Here is a 17,268-nt window from a genome sequence, read left to right as displayed (position 1 = left end):
GTTTTACAAACTGGATGTGCAAAGTTTGACGCTCTGATGAAACCCACTGTTCAAGTGCATTATGGGAAATGTAGGATTCAGCGTTTCTGGTGGAGTTTTTTACCGCAATTAAAAAGACTAAAGGTCAAAAGATCTTCACCACTACTGTTAAAAGTCTGTATTTTGTGAGTCCCCCAATGTTATAAGAGTGAAATCCATCAGTAAACTGCTGGAGGAGCCTTTTAAAAGGACTAGTTCACAATATTTCAAGTGTGTCTTAAACCAGCAGTCAGATGTCCATATGAACAGTAAAGAGATTTTCCTCTCTGTAATGATTCCTCCTGTTCATATTGACTATCCACACAGACATTTAAAGTAGATGATCAACTTCTATTGAGCTACGGCAGTGTGAGTTAGTCATATCAGTGATGTCTGACACATTTACAGTGTTTTTAGCATCAGATTCCCTCTTAGTGTTTCCTGTTGAGCTGTGGTGGAAGTATAGTAACAAAAAGACTTTGCTACTAAAAACACTGTAACGTTGAAACATAGAAGATGAAGATTTGACTCATTTGGACGCTGAAGCTTCATATTAGCTTCACATCAACTTTTAAATCCATGTTTCCACAGACGGAGGACTGTGGATTTAGTCCTCCATCCATTGTAAGTGTATTATGAAGGGATCTATCAACAGGAGGAATCATTACAGCAAGAAAAACACATGCTATGTTCATTTAGAAAACTGACTGTTGGTTTAAGACACATCCACCTTTATTGATCACATGTTGTCCTTCGTCCTCCATCTTCCATGTCTTTCATTTGGTTTCCGTCTTCATCTTTATTCTTTGTCCTTCATGTTTTATCCTTTATCCACATCTCTTCTTTTGTCCTTTTGTCTTTTTTCATGTTTTGTAATTTATTATGTTTCATCCTTCTGTTGTCCGTTATCCTTTTTTTTCATTCTGCGTTGTTTGTCCTTTATCGTCAGTCTTTCATGATTTGTCCTTCACCATCATCATCATCCTTCCAGCTCTTCCTTCCTGTCAGGCAGCGGAGGTGAAGGCTCCTCCTCCTCCTCCTTGTCCTCCACCTGTTTCTCAGGTGTGATGACGGGGGGCGCGTCCAGTCTCACCTTCTTGCTGACTCGTGCGTACACTGAGTTTCTGTCGCGGTCACTCAGATCTGCCGCTCCTCCCTCGTCCTGCGCCGGTTCACAGATGGTCGGCCGTGATGACGCGTCGCCGCTGCGCCGTCGTGCTTCGATGGTCTGGTAGATGTTTGTGGAGTCTGTAGAAGAAATGCTCTTTCAGTTTATAATTATGAACGTTTCAATCATCTTTCAAGCTTTCATGCTTCTTTAATACTTCACGTCACGTTCACTCAAATTAGAAATGATTTCAGTAAAAACATAAAAAAACAGACCTGAGTCCAACAAGTGGCTCCTCCACGGAGTGAACGTCACCGACTCGTCTGCCTCAGAATTTGACTCTGAACACACACACACACACACAGAAGTGGGAGTGAGGCACCATGGGAAACATAGTCATTCGTTTTAATGTTCTAATGAATTAATTAAATGAGTAAATCATTAAATAATTACCGATAACAGCATCCAGATCACTTCCTGTCTTCACTGCTGTGCTGCCATTGGTCTGACCATCTGAGGACACAGACACATTTGTACTTCCATACTTGACATAATGGATTCCCGAAGCCAGAACCTTTTTTTAAAAAACTTTTTTAATATCAAATCCTCTTCACTATATGTGTATGAACATATTATAATTCATAATGATTCTACAGAAATAGTTTCTCTAAAGAAGATGACACAGTTTTTTGACATATTTGTGATATTTGTGGAGCCTCACATTAAATTAACACATTGGGTCGTATTCACATTAACTTACACACACACACACACACACACACACACACACACACACACACACACACACACACACTTACTGTACAGTGACAGACAGTCATTGACTGACAGGACAGACTCACCTTGGTGCTGTGGCGCCCCCATGTGGTTACTCCACTGAGTGATCGGGACGGAGTTTCCTTCAGGTTTAAACTCTGAACAAGCAGACAGAAACACACAGGAAATACAGGAATGAAAAAAAGGATGAACATTCAACCTGCTTCTGTGTTGTTGAGATTTGCTCTTTTTTTAAGTTGCAAAACAGTGGACTGAACCTTTTGTTGTGATTTTAAAAATGTATATTCAAAAATAAAGATTGATTGATTGATTGATTGATTGACTGAAGTTTTATCGCCTAGTCATGTTTTATTCTCAGGAACACAATGAGGAGGTTGCAGCTCTGAGTGAGACACACCTGTCTGTAATTTTCCATCAAGCTGAGGAATGACTGGGCTCAAATGTAACGAGTCTTCTGTCCACCAAAGCTCATTTAGATGACCTGAGATAATTCACATCATACACTGTATGTCTGTAGGTGGACAACACTGAGGTAATGTTTAGAGAACATTTGTGTTTTAACTATTTACGACAGGTGATAGCGACATAAGGACATCTTTAGGGTAGAAAAAGTTTTTAAGTTAATCTTTAATTTTCTTTTTTATTATGTTCCAATTCCAGTTCATTGTTGACACGGTTTCGAAGGTGGAGATTAAATATCAGCACATTTTTCCTCCGGTGCTCGTAGACAACAAAACAAAACACAAAGGAGACTTGTCAGTAATGTAGGTGTGCCTTTCTCTGATGTGGACTTTGACTTTGACTCCTCTGTGTCTTTTTGTTGAGTTGTGTGATGTGTTTTACCTGAACAATGTCTGACTGTCTGATTGATTAGAGTCTAAAGATATTCAAACATCAAATCTTTACATTTGAGAAGCTCAAACCTGAAGTGATCAAACTATCATCATAATGGTTGCCAGATAATTTTCAGATGATTAATTGACCAATCAACCAATAGACTTATCATTGCAGCTCTATTGAAATGTTTCACATATGATATATTTATCTGGAAAGGCGAAAGTAAATAGACATATAAAGTGGATATAAAGGCACAACATTTGCGTCTGAAAAAGGAAAATAAAAGTATAAAGTAATGGAAATACTCAAAATGGTACATACAGGAGTAAATTTACTGCTTGTAAGTCGAAGCTTGTAAGTGTGAAAGTATGTCTAGTTTCTTAACTTGCATAACATTAACTTGGTCTGGTTCATGTGACAAATTTGGTGAAAAAATATTTTCACACTCAAGACTTCATGAAACTCCTAAAAGAAGATGTAGATGAAAAACCGTCACTCACCTTTTTCATCATTTTGGATCTCATTGATCATCGGATTCTCCCTCGCCACCTCCTCCAGCTTCACCTGTCAATCAACATTTTTTTCTTTTGTTTCTGAACAATAGCTATAAATCTATAACACATATAAACACAATATGATAAATCAGTCTCACCACTCTGATGAGAGCTGGAGGATATTTGTCCGGTTGAGGCTCTCGCAGCTCAAATGAACGTCTACAAAAGGGAGAAAATATTAACTTTATTTATAAAACAATTCAGTAGCTACACACGTTGTAGTTTTACACCTGTAAATATAAAGCTGTCAAGCTATCTGATGATCCCCCTGTTGTTAGTCCAAACCAGGGTTATTGTAGTTAAATATACGCTAAATAAAAATTACAATGAACAATGTAAAACTAAAGTTGCTGCAGCTAAAATCAGCTTGGTTTTAGTTTTCTTTTCATTGTCTCCATTATTATTATTATTATTATTATGACTATAGTGTTCATTGTGACTTGTTGAGTGTCAGCATTATTTCATTCTTTACAGCGTCTACTAATCAAGGCTTTCCTCCTAATACCTGAAACACTAAAACTAAGACTGAAAACTAAACAAAAACTAAACTAAAACTACTTTATCACTTGTTAAACTCACTAAAACTAAACTGAAATTAAACTTAATAAACTTAAATAATGTTCATTTTTATTATCATTATTATTATTATTATTATTATTGTTAATATTATTATAATAAAAAACTAATGAACATTTTAAAATTATAATTTCTCAGGTCCAAACACTGTGTCAGATTCACATTCAAAATATAAGATACATGCTTAGACTGACCATGGATGTATTATTTGAGGTGAAGGGCGACACTCAGTGGTCACTCACGGTATTGCATCTATAAAATCCTCCTGCGGCTCATAGAGCACCATTGTAAAAGAGACGTCTGTAAAACTGTTGACAGGACGCCTCAAAACTACAGATAAGCTCAATTATGACTCTTTATGTTATGAACGTTTGATCCATCGAGGTTTTATATTAGTAAAACGTCTTCTAGCCGAGAAAAAGCGAGCGGGGGGAAACACCACTGAGCATGCGCAGTATGCCTCACAATAGAAAGCCTGAACGCTGCGACCCGAGGGCGACACTCAGTGGTCACTAGCGGTATTGCATCTATAAATGCCCCTGCAGCGTAAACAACATTTCCCTCATAGAGCACCTGTTGTAAAAGAGATGTTTGTAAAACTGTTGACAGGACGCTTCAAAATTACAGACAAGCTCAATTATGACTCTTTATGTTATGAACGTTTGATCCATCGAGGCGATAGGGCGACACTCAGTGGTCACTCGCGGAATTGCATCTCTAAAATCCACCCGCGGCATTTCATATTAGTAAAACGTCATCTAACCTGCACTAACCGAGAAAAAGCGAGCGGGGGAAACACTACTGAGCATGCGCAGTAGGCCTCATAACAGAAAGCCTGAACGCTGCGACCCGAGGGCGACACTCAGTGGTCACTCGCGGTATTGCATCTATAAAATAAATAAATAAAATAATAAAATAAATTAAATGATAAAATACATAAAATAAATAATAGAATATATAAAATAAATAATAAAGTAATATTACTATAATTCGATTTTACTTTTTTAACTATGTTTTCATGCTTCCAATTCTTACTGTTAAATGTTTGTTTTTATGTAAATATTAGTGCAATATTAGTATTTCATGTATGCTACTAATTTCAATTGTGTGCAACATACATATAATATACACATATATTTATTTCAATTTGATCTGTGCAATAAGAATATCACCTCTGCTCTGGTATATTACCACTCAATACCATTACTCTTGTAAATAATGTAAATAATGTCACAATTATTTTTATTATATATTTTTACTATTATTGTTTCTTTTGTTGTTGTACTTATTATTTAATGTTTTCTTATTGCTGCTCTTTTATTCTATTTTATTGTCCACTTGCTGCTGTAATAATGCACATTTCCGCATTCCGCATCTTATCTTATCTTATCTTATCTTATCTTAAGACACATTGAGTTGCCACTGGGTATGAAATGCACTATATAAATAAAGCTGCTTTGCCTTAAAAGTTGGAAACATTAAGTGAGTCAAACTACAGTGTGTGTGTTTTAGCTCCATTGCACTAATACTAAATATAATACAGAATATCATTGGATTTCTACTTTAAACTTGGGGGTTTAAGGCGAGGAACCAAAAAAAGAGCCGACCTTTTGCAATCGGTGCACAGAGCTGTGAGGAAGATGGAGAGGAGGAGGAGGAGGATGAAGAAACTGATGACTCCTGATGCCAGGAACCAAGAGCTGGTGAACTCTGCTCCGACTGCAGCCATGATCACTGAGACACAACAGAGAGGTGTTAAGGTGTACAAGGAGCACAGGAAGTGAGTCATGTCGAGCTCTCTATCTGAGGAATGTGACACACGCTACATTTACTGATGGTGTGGCCAACTCCTTCAAGTCTGAAGAGTTTGTTTGCATTTTTAGCTCCATTCAGGTTTAATTTGTTTGGTATCAATTGGTTTCAGTAATTCAGTAACTCTGAGTCTCTGAGTCAGCCTGTTAAAATTTACTTCAGTCTCAATCTGGATCCTCGTACTAGTTAGCAGTGCAGGAAGAAGTACTCCGATCCTTAAGGTACCAAAAGAGCAAAGAAAAAAAAAATCCAAAAGTAAAAGTCCTGCATGAAAAAGTATCATGAGCTTGAGATAGTATGCAGTATTACAGTAAAAGTACTGCAGTATTATGAGTGATGTAGTATGAGATAATTAATAGGAGAAGAAAGAAGAAACAACTAAGTTCTGATACACAAATGTGTTTTTGAGTTTTTGGACTTTTTCTCTAATCTTTGATTGTTGCTGAAATATTGCATCATTTGAACATTTATTGAAATGAAAGCATGTGAGAAGTTTAGAGGGAAGAATCAGTATTTGGTGGAGCTGTTAACAACTCATAGATATCTGAAATGTGAGCCGACTACACACTGCTGACTGGTTTCATCTTCAACAATGTGTTGTATTTTAAAAGCTTGTTATAATATCCATTGTGTCAAATCTGCATCTGAAAAGTAACTAAAGCTGTTAAATAAATGTAGTGGAGTAGAAAGTAGCATCACATGGAAATACTACAGTAAAGTACTAGTACCTCAAACTGTACTGCAGTAAAGTACAAGTACCTCAAACTGTACTACAGTAAAGTACAAGTGCCTCAAACTGTACTACAGTAAAGTACAAGTACCTCAAACGGTACTACAGTAAAGTACTAGTACCTCAAACTGTACTACAGTAAAGTACAAGTGCCTCAAACTGTACTACAGTAAAGTACTATTACCTCAAACTGTACTACAGTAAAGTACAAGTACCTCAAACTGTACTACAGTAAAGTGTTTAATGAGGATTATAATCATTTAAAACTCACCCTAACTATCCTCACTGTTCTCATCCTGATGTGAACTCCCTCAGTTGAAAACTTGCTGCAGGCTGTTTGACATCAGTTTGTTTGAACATGTAAATCTAAACCTGAAGAGCTGTCAGCCAGCGAGGGATGATGCAATGCAGGGAGGACACTTTAAAAATGAATAGCGCTTAACTCTGAAATGTTTCCGTTGAATTTACATTATTTTCAGGAAACTGAAATATTATGACACAGACACAAAGACTGCGACTGTTTTGAAGACTGCTTTTTGCATTTTAGGGGTTTTCATGGAGCTCAGACGACTGTAACATGTAAATAAACACTGATGTTGATGGTTAATCATAGGCCGGAGGTCAAAGGTCAGAGCCTGTATTTTTACTTGTATGAGGACAGGAATTGTCTTATAATAACATCCAAATTTTTTTAGCACATGCTCCCTTTTGTTCCAAAAATAGAAATTAGTGGGAAACATAAACTAAACATGAGGTGGTTGTATTTATGTGTCAACACCACAGTGTGCAGGCTTTGAGTTATGAAAAAAGTAAAATAGAGACAAACTACGCTCTGTGTGTTTCTGCTTTTACTTCCTGTTGAGCCAACATGCTGCAGGCCGTTTTTCGGATGTTTACCTCGTTCTTTCAGTTCCAGCTGAGCGACGACTGAAGCAGTTTAACCATCCTCACCGACCCCTGTCACACAAACACACAAACACCATCAGAACAAACAAAAAGGATCAGGTGTGTCATGTTTTCAGGGAAACTTCAAGACACACAAACATTTATTTACAAAAGTGTAATCTAAAGGAAAAGACACATTCACTTTCTGACAGATTAATAATTGTCTCATTGACTAACTATCCAGCTGGTTAGCGTAGCTTAGCATAATAACTGGAAACAGGGGTGAACAGTTAACTTTGCTCTGTCCAAAGGTGATAATATTAATCTACCAGCACCTCTAAACCTCCCGCATCAGCTCGTATTATTGTTAAAATGCCAATTAAGCATTTTATAGGGCATTACGTAATGGATAATGTCTTAATAATTTTTTATATAATTCATAAAGGTGTGTGCATAAAACAGGATTTAGCACCTGTAATCTATCTATCTATCTATCTATCTATCTATCTATCTATCTATCCATCCATCCATCTATCTATCTATCTATCTATCTATCTATCTATCTATCTATCTATCTATCTATCTATCTATCTATCTATCTATCTATCTATCTATCTATCTATCTATCTATCTATCTATCTATCTATCTATCCATCTATCCATCTATCTATCTATCTATCTGACTGTCATATCACACGTGCATGCTAATACACTGAAAACAGGATAAGTATACTTGGTAAGTATCTTGCCATATAATATGTTATATCTATAATGTCTATATAATTTAAAATATATTTAAAATACAAATATTGTTACTACTACTGTTTACAATGACTCATAGTAGGCACGTACTTGTTACTATTTACTTATTTATTATTTCTGTGGTGTCTGTCACATTTACAGTAATAAAAAAATAGACTTCTTTTATTACTCTTTATCTATCTCTATCTATCTACTGTCCACGTTTGTGCATTTATTTGCAAGATGTGAGGCAAACACACAAAAAACCTAATGTGTACACAAAGCTTTGTAATAATGAGAACATTACATTCAACCATTAGTGTTATTGGAGCCATTACAGCTAAACATTAACGGTGCATAGACCGAATAGAAGGATGAAGGGGTTTTGAAGTGTTAAATAATGAAAAGGTTGGCAACCTCTGCTTCAAACAGCTGATTAAAGAACAGCACACTTAGGCTTTCAGTAAGTAATTAATGATTAATGACTGATCACGTTTACAGTGGAATGTGACCTCTGGTAATTATCAAAGTTCACTGAATATTATGAAACTAGCCTGGCAAAAAAAAAAAATCAAATACATAAAAATAAACTATGATAAATATGTTTAATAAGGAGCTTAGAAACAGTATATCTAAGACAGGGGTGTCAAACTAATTTTCATTCAAGGGTCACATACAGCCCAATTTGATCTCATGTGGGCCGGATCATTAAAAGGGAGGAAGGACGGAAGAAAAGAAGGAGGAGAAGGAAGAGAATACAAGAAGGAAAGATGGAAGGAAGAAAGGGAGGAAGGACAGATGGAAGGAAGAGAAGACAAGAAGTAAGGAAGGAAGGAATGAAGGAAGGGAAGACAGATGAAAGGAAAGAAGGAAGGAAGGATGGAAGACAAGACAGGGAGGAAGAAAGGAAGGAAGGATAGACTGAAGGAAGAAAGGAAGGAATAAAAAGAAGAAAGGAAGGAAGAAAGGAAAAGAAGACAAGGAGGTAGGGAGGAAGAAAGGTAGGAAGGACAGACGGAAGGAAGGAAAAGAGGAAGAAGGAAACTGGGCCGGATTGGACCTCTCGGTGGGCCGGTTCTGGCCCACGGGCCACATGTTTGACACCCCTGATCTAAGCCAATGAACACGTTAGACATACTGTATGATGATAACTGACCCATCTCCATGGCAACAGAGCAAGCTCAAGACCAGGAGATGCTACTGAAAGCTCAGGGAAAAGCTAATAGGTATGATTGTTCTAACTAATATTTCCAACATGAATAATTGAACTTTCACACTCAAATTACAGACTGTGTGTTACATTAGTATTTCTGAGTTTAGTGTAATTTTTAGCATTAACTCAAAACACAGCTGAGCCTAAATCTAGCTGAGTCTGATGATGTTTCAGGTATTATATCAGACGTGAAGTTGACGTCTTACATTTTACAAGTAAAGACAAAAAAAGTAAAGATGCTTCCGAAATATCAACTCATAAGTCAACGTGTCAACATCACGCCTTCTTCATGTAATCTTCAACATGTAACCAAGAAGACCAGATGTTGATATGGAGGCTATACATTATACTATTTAATTTACTGTATATACACTGCAGTAGACTCGAATTATGTGTTAAAATGATTAATTATCTTTTTGTCCTTTTGTTGTAATGACAGTATGGTTTCAACTGCTCGATGCTCACTTTGTTTTTCTGGGTTGAGATTTTATTTTAAGTGTAAAATTCACATTACAATGAACATTAAAGTCACTTGTTAAAGACGAAAAGGTGAATTTAGTCTTTTAACAAATGTTATTAATTTGATTATGACGCTGTATAGATATAACAAAGTATAAAGTGATTTGTTTTTTTATTTAGGCACTATAAATATAAATCTTCCAAACATGATAACAATATAAATAATTTAGTAGGCTACAGTTTACTTTTATTGTAATAAATCAATTCACACAAAGCAATGAATAAATGAAAAAGACAAACAATGGAACGCATGAGTAACCAAATGCATTAGATAATAATCAATCATCAGAATAGCTCAGCTGAGATGGGGAAGTCCCTGTTTAAACCATCAGGGTGTTTATGCCCCATTTAATTACATTTTACATCATAGTCATATTATTTCTAGTTACGTCTTTTAGATATCTGTAACTGGCACCTTTTAGTGTATTTTGGGGTATTTTTAGTGATAAGTATTATAGGTTTTTTTCCCCATTGGATAGTTAGAGATGTGCTTCTATGTGATGTAACATGTTGCTGTCTTAAGTGTGGATGTAGCAGCTATAAACATCTAATCATCTATCTATCTATCTATCTATCTATCTATCTGACTGTCATATCACACATGCATGCTGATACACTGAAAACAGGAGAAGTATACTTGGTAAGTATCTTGCCATATAATATGTCAAAATGTCAATAAAAATTTAAAATATATTCAAAATATAAATAACATCACTGTATTTTAAATATTGATATATGTTTGTTTTAATATACTAACCCTGACCCAAACATACACTACTGTTTACAATGACTCATAGTAGGCACGTACTTGTTACTATTTACTTATGTATTATTTCTGTGGTGTCTGTCACATTTAAAGTAATAAAAAATTAGACTTCTTTTATTACTCTTTAATATTTTCACATTAGCATGTTTAAATAATTGTAGTAATAAATGCAAATGCAGCTCCAGCTGAATGACAAGGCGGACAAGACGGACAAGACTGAACCTTGTGATGAGATAAAGTTCAGTTTAGATCTGACAGAAATGTAAAGAAAAGGTATTAACCACTGTATGGTTATTGATTATAGATTATAAATGAGTCAAAGTGAAGTTAAAGTTGAGTATAAAGTTAAAGTTAAAGCCTACCTGTGTGCGTGTGTGTGCAGACAGCTGTGACTTCAGGCTCAGATATTGTACATGAGGCGTTTCTCTGGCTGCAGGTTTACTGATTGACAGGCTGAACAAACATGAAGCACTCTGCTGCTTAAAGAAACATGCACACTGTTCATACACTGCACACACACACACACAAACACACACACACACACACACACACACACACACACACACACACACACACTCACTGGACTCTTCATTAGGAACAGCTGTGCAATCCAATACAACAGCTCTGCTTTACATTCTACTTTATGAAGTTTATACATTTTCAGTTTTTGTTCATATTGTCAGGAAGGTGATGATTCTACTTTATGTTTATTACTGAGGTCATAGTGGGAGGTGGTGTGTGGTGTGTTAGGATGCATTATTATTGAATGGTGTTCCTAATATTTTGTCTACTCCCTTAACATACATGAGAGAAGCTAAATATTAAGGACACTAATCAATATAATTCACCCCAGTACAACACAACCACTTAGTACAACCTCAAGAATAAATATAAAATAAAGTTATCACCTTTCTGACAATGTTAACAAAAACTGAAAATGTATAAACTTCATAAAAGTAGAAATTATAGCAGAGTTGTTGTATTGGATTAGATTAGATTGTACAGGTATTCAATATATATAGCAGGTATATAAAGAGGCCAGTGACTGTATGGAGACTGCCTTATTCTCCGTCTTTACCAGAGTCGAGATGAAAAAAATTATCAGTTTCATCTCTGTGTGTCCAATACTGATTAGCCTAGCTTAGCACAAAGACTGGCAGCAGGTGGGAACTGTGTAAGTTTCAGCGTAAGTTTCATCAATAGAGATAAATCCACCTTAAAAACTCAAAGTCTGTTTTCAAAGGCAAACCGGTTAAATGCTAGCTAGCTTGCTAATTATAAAGTTAGATAGCTGGTTAATGGTGGTATCTTCTTTGTTCCATTAGCTTAGAATTAGCTTTAATATACTTGGCTCCAGGCAACAAAACCAAACTTTGTGAGATCAAAAAGGGCAAATATCTAAAACATCCAACAATATTCAACCAGGCAATATGTAACCAGGTACAAACAATGTGTAGTTCAATTTAAATTAAAGCTGTGTTTATTTGGATGTAACTGACAGTAATGGAGGCTTAACAAACATTGTGTCAGCATGTTTGATGACATTTCTGTAGCTAGAGTGTGATTTGATTGATGATGGCATAATCCTATTTCTTTTAAGGTTTTAGAAAAGGCTATTATGTCAGTTTCTTGGTCATATTAGCTTCGTATTAGCTTCTAGATTTTCCTCTTGTCAGTAAAACTCCGCAAACTACAAGGTGGATTAGTGGCCGGCTTGTTAGCTAACAAGATGATTAAACATGTAAATCAGATAAACATATGAATCACTGGAACATGCAGGTGCGTTTCTGTTTTGTTTGATAAAGGAAGCCTCACAGTCGCTGTGCTGTTAGGTTAAACTGGTCTATCATGTTACCTTGCCTTTTCTATTTAATTTGTTGTTTTATCTGAATTTTATTCCATTTTAAAGTCAATGTTCCTTTAGTTATCAGTCTTTTCTTCTTATCTTTTAATGTCACACTGTTTTACAGTTTATGTTTCTCCTGTTTATCATTCGGGACTTTGAACTGCAGGTTTATGAAGGTGCCACACTCTGTATATGACTCTCTTTTATTCATTGACTGAAAACAAGTCCACATTCCTGTATCCTAGAGAAAGATCCACTAGCTTCATGCAGTGTCCAACACACTCATACTGTGGCTTTAATGAACTCTGCAGTTGTGTCTAATTAGTTTTAATGTTTTACAAAATGTTATTATTGCGCAAGTTTCTTTCTGTCTTTTCCCATCTTGTCTTTTTCTTTCTCTGTACAAACTGAAGGTGCAATAACATAAAGTTTTGCTCCAAACAGCTGATTGAATCTGTCAGGTGTTCCTTTTCAGAGCACTCTGCCATGACAAGTTCTCCTTTAGTGACAGAAGGCAGAGGGAGTGTTCATAGTCTTTATGGCGGTTTCTCTGACCACATGCAGCTGGGACTGATAAGCTTATTAAAGCCTAAATCAAACTGAAACTAGAACATTATCTACAGCTCCACCCAAACACTTAAACTGACACTGACTGCTTGACTGGTGGAGCGAGGCCTGCCGAGAACTGCCAGAGAGAGATAACAACATCTATTGTGCAATTAAAAAAAAGAGGTTCTCTATTTATTTCTGTGGTTTATAGTTAGATTCAGTTTTATCTGCATGTTTTCTTTGCTGTATGGGGTATCTGCCAGTTGTTGAGAGGGTCGAACAGCACTGGAAGATTACATTCAAATTTTAATTTTAATACCAACCCCCAACCCAGATCTCTCAGACTCACAGACCAGAAAGTTAAGGCAATCATGCGTGAGCCTCTAAAGCTCATTTTCAATTGAGCGTTCCCCCTCTGACACTTTTAAGGTGAAACCTAAAACCCACATATTTTCTCAGGCCTTTCATTGGCCTGAAGGTTTTATGTTTCACCTTTTTCTCCTCTGTGTTTTCCAACTATTCCTTGACATTATTTCCTGTGTGCTTAAAGGATAGTATTGTTATGTTATCCCTACTGTTTTTTTGCTATCTAGATTATTCTATTGTGCTTTATAAATAAACTACTATATTTTGATAAGAATATATTATACGTACAATCAGGTCAATTCAAGTTGTGAAATGTGCTGAAAATAGTAAGGGGACATTCTTTATTTGTTTTCTTGCAGTAATAGCACAACCCATTTTAGTTTTCAGGGTGGGGTGAACTGATTCATAAAACATGGAATCAGCTGGGGGCCGACACTGCACCTGCTTTTAGTCCCATTTCTGTTTTTTATTATTATGTAAAAAAAAATGTCTTCATTATTTTCTACACAACTCTGTGTTGTTATTCAATGAATTGATTAGTCAATCAAAAGAATGAATGAATTGTTTTGATAACTGATTAATCATTTTAGTAATTTCTTTATCAAATACACTAAAAACATTTGCTGGTTTCCTGCTTTTCAAATGTGAGGATTTAATGGTTTTCTTTGTCTTCGTTAGTCAGACAAATAGCTGCAGTCTCATTACAGTTTATATATTTTCTTACACAAAACATAAAAAGATTGATTATGATGTTCACCAGTTCACACATCACTTGATTTGACTAAAATTCCAGTCTGAGTTTTGATAGTGTAGCTGTCAAATGTAGAAAAAACGGAGAAACCAGAAAGTCACAGACACACACATTTACAAAAACCTCATGATTGTCTACAGAACTTCTCCGTAATGGAAAATAAATCCCTCAGCAGTTTGAGTCCCTGAAGTCACATCCTTACTCTTTTTCTTCTTCTTCTATCTTTGCTCTTTCATCAGTTGTTCTTTAGCTCGCCGCCTCATGGTGAGCGCCGTCATCACGCAGCAGAACGCCAGGCAGGGGAAGGAGGCACAGGCCAGCAGGAGGTGCTCCTCTCCGAACTCTCTGAGCAGCGCCGGCCGCCGCCACAGGAAGTCGTGGAACAGCGCCTCCTGCTGGGCCAACGTGCAGAACGACAGGAGGAGGTGGAAGAGCTGGTGGCCGTGGCCGACGATGTCATAGCAGCCAGGGGAGAAACGCTCAGGTATGGGGCAAGAGAAGAAGAAAGCGGAGAGTAGAAACAGCACCACCTAGTGGAGAAATGACAGGTTGAAATTATTATTCTCTTCAGTGTCTATATTGTTCTTTTTCTCTTTGGCTGATTTCTGTACATATTGTGTGTAATGTGCAATGTAAATAAAGTTGAGATATAAAATCCCTTAAATTTAAAGGGGTAAAATCAGGAGTAAGAAGCGCCACCTGCAGGCCGTGCAGTGGGAGTGCAGAGTTGCTGGTCCAGCTGTGCGTGGCGAGGCGGTGAGCCACTGGGCTGATGTCCAGCAGGTAGGCGACGCCCATGGGCAGCACCTGGCAAAGCTTCCTGTGCAGCGGGTACGGACGCCGGAAACGAAGCTTTGCATAACAGCAGGCGATGCAGGAGAACCAGGCGAGGAGGGCGGCGGCCGGGAGGAAGATCTGAAACAACCAACATCCATCAGCACACCTGTTTGCTTCCTGAGTGATGTCATCCTCTGAGGAAACATAAACTGACCTGTCCCAGCATGCTTTGCCTCCAGGCGGCGTCAGAGCTGTACACGCACAGAGCCAGAGCGCAGCCGTACTGGTAGACGGCCACGCCCACGTAGTCCAGGAAGAAGAGCGAGTAATGTGCCTCCTCTGAGTGAGACTGCAGCAGGTGAGCCGCAGCGCTGCAACATGCAACACGAGTCAGTGAACAATCAATATTTTCATATTAACAAAAGAACAAACTACTCTGTGTAAGTTGGAGGGGCTCATCTACAGAGAATTATCACAAACTCTGCAGCTGGAGTCTTTCAGCTTCTTTGAGTTCCTAAAAAAGCTCAGCCACATTGAGACATGTGTGCTGCAGCACCTTCAGCAGCAGGTATGGAGTAAAATATGGCTCCTTAGTAACATCTAGTGGCAGCTGCAGGAAACTACATGAAGAAAAAAGAGTCATCATCTCTGCTTCTGTGTGTGTGTTTGTGTGTGTGTATGTGTGTGTGTGTGTGTGTGTGTGTGTGTGTGTTTTGCTTGTTTTTATTGTGTAAAACACTTTGTGCTACATTTTATTGTATGAAAAGTGCTATATAAATGAAGTCTGATTGATTGATTGATTGATTGATTGATGTTAGCCTCTTTTAGCTCCTAGTTTTGTGGGATATTCCTGTCTGGTTCAGCTGTTGTAAACCAAAAACCAGCACAAAGTTAGAAAATCACAGGTGTAAAGATGGAAAATCTTGCAGCTAAAGAGCCAGATATTTCTCTCAAGAGTTGGTGGAGTTGGTGTTCTGTGTCAGATGGATGTGGAGGTAGGCAGCTGTTTGTTAACTTCATAAGTTGATAAAATTTCAATTTTGTTTCTCAAGCTTGTTTTAGAAAGAGTGCAGTGAGGAAATCATGAACATGAAACAATAAATCATGTCTTAGAAACAGGTTATTTGTTAATGTTGAACATGATGAAAACAACATCAATGATTCTGTAACAAACATGGGGAGGAAACAGTTTAGAAGGAAGAGAATTGAAATTTAAGATATAGTAACTGTGACTAGAGGTGCTTTGAACTAAATGATGTTTGTTATGTCACTGTTTATTTATGTTTTTATGGTTGTTGTGTTAGTTGGTTTTTGTTACTGTCACTACAAACCAAATTTCCCCTCGAGGGACAATAAAGCTCTGAACTGAACTCATTGTGCAGACTTTGACACTGTTTTTACATGCATCTGCTAAAGAGCTTGAAGCCTGCAGTGCACAAATATTGAAAAGAGTGAAGGAGGAGACATCTGGTGACCAACAGTTAAACTTCAGACACCAAATCATATTCATAGATTCTGTATTTTTACATATCTGAAAACATCCTTAAATATATTTAAAAAATAAAAAGATTAAAATGTAAGGTTTATTTTATGGCTCACCTGCAGCTCAGGTATATAACAGCAGAGAAGACATAGAGGACCAGAGGCAGCGAGGAGGCGTCCAAAGAAAACCCCTGACCTTCAGGACCCTGCAGCCGAAAACCCAGGATCCCCTGAGGAGGTCAAAGGTCAAACACCAGGAGGTCAAACACAGGGCGGTCAGACACCAGGAGGTCAAACAAACTGTGACGGGACTGTGACTACTGCAGTACCCCTCCCTGGAGGACGGTGAACAGCAGGAACCTGGTGACCACGCAGGCGGCGGCCAGCAGGTGGCTCCACACGTTCAGCGTCTCGTTGTGGATCTGGAAGAGGCTGAGCACGTAGCAGCGCCACGTCAGGCCCACGGGACGGTACCCCGACAGGATGAAGCGCTCCCGAAACAAAGGGGGCACGTCCACATCCCGCACAGTCGGGGGGAGGGAGGGCAGGAGGCGGGACAGCAGGGGGAGCAAGGTGAGGAACAGCGGGGGAGGGGCGAAAGACACAGGCATGACGGGAGAGGACGAGTCTTTAAAGTTTGTTCGGTTCGCCTCGTTGATCTGACGCCAGCTGAAAGAGTTAAATACATCTTTAAATCATGTGAGCAGGTGGTTCACAGGTGAGATTTAGATTAGACGGAGAAGTCGGTGCTTTAATATGTAGAGATGGTTTGACAGACAGGTGGTAAGACTGGTGTGTTGGTGGTTAGAAATGTGCAAAATTGATTAGCAGGTGTGTTACTGATAGATGTGTGGGTTAGAGTCCCAAGCAGTTTCTGGTCATTTTTTGCTTCTGTCAAGACATGACAAAACTTGAGAATCTGATGATTACACCAGTTTTTTCA

General features: G+C 37.8%; 2 protein-coding genes across 2 annotated transcripts; both read right to left on the bottom strand.

The window, feature by feature from the left end:
* Positions 1 to 670: 670 nt before the first annotated feature.
* si:ch73-204p21.2 (uncharacterized) lies at positions 671 to 10,970 on the bottom strand. The gene is made up of 9 exons (XM_053320081.1): positions 10,917 to 10,970; positions 7,328 to 7,387; positions 5,496 to 5,622; positions 3,411 to 3,471; positions 3,259 to 3,322; positions 1,987 to 2,058; positions 1,580 to 1,639; positions 1,402 to 1,467; positions 671 to 1,266 (listed from the first exon to the last, which is right to left on the bottom strand). The coding sequence occupies exons 3-9, from the start codon at positions 5,615 to 5,617 to the stop codon at positions 998 to 1,000; spliced, it is 714 nt and encodes a 237-aa protein (XP_053176056.1). The 5' UTR covers positions 5,618 to 5,622; positions 7,328 to 7,387; positions 10,917 to 10,970; the 3' UTR covers positions 671 to 997.
* A 3,314-nt stretch (positions 10,971 to 14,284) lies between these two features.
* Positions 14,285 to 16,936, bottom strand: LOC128359640 (membrane progestin receptor beta-like). Its single transcript, XM_053320077.1, has 5 exons — positions 16,655 to 16,936; positions 16,443 to 16,555; positions 15,058 to 15,214; positions 14,763 to 14,981; positions 14,285 to 14,596 (listed from the first exon to the last, which is right to left on the bottom strand). The coding sequence occupies exons 1-5, from the start codon at positions 16,934 to 16,936 to the stop codon at positions 14,285 to 14,287; spliced, it is 1,083 nt and encodes a 360-aa protein (XP_053176052.1).
* Positions 16,937 to 17,268: the final 332 nt, after the last annotated feature.

The sequence above is a fragment of the Scomber japonicus genome, chromosome 1, assembly GCF_027409825.1.
Source record: "Scomber japonicus isolate fScoJap1 chromosome 1, fScoJap1.pri, whole genome shotgun sequence".
Taxonomy (NCBI): domain Eukaryota; kingdom Metazoa; phylum Chordata; class Actinopteri; order Scombriformes; family Scombridae; genus Scomber; species Scomber japonicus.
The sequence above is the reverse complement of the archived record's forward strand: the minus strand, read 5'-3'. Positions and strand labels throughout refer to the sequence as shown.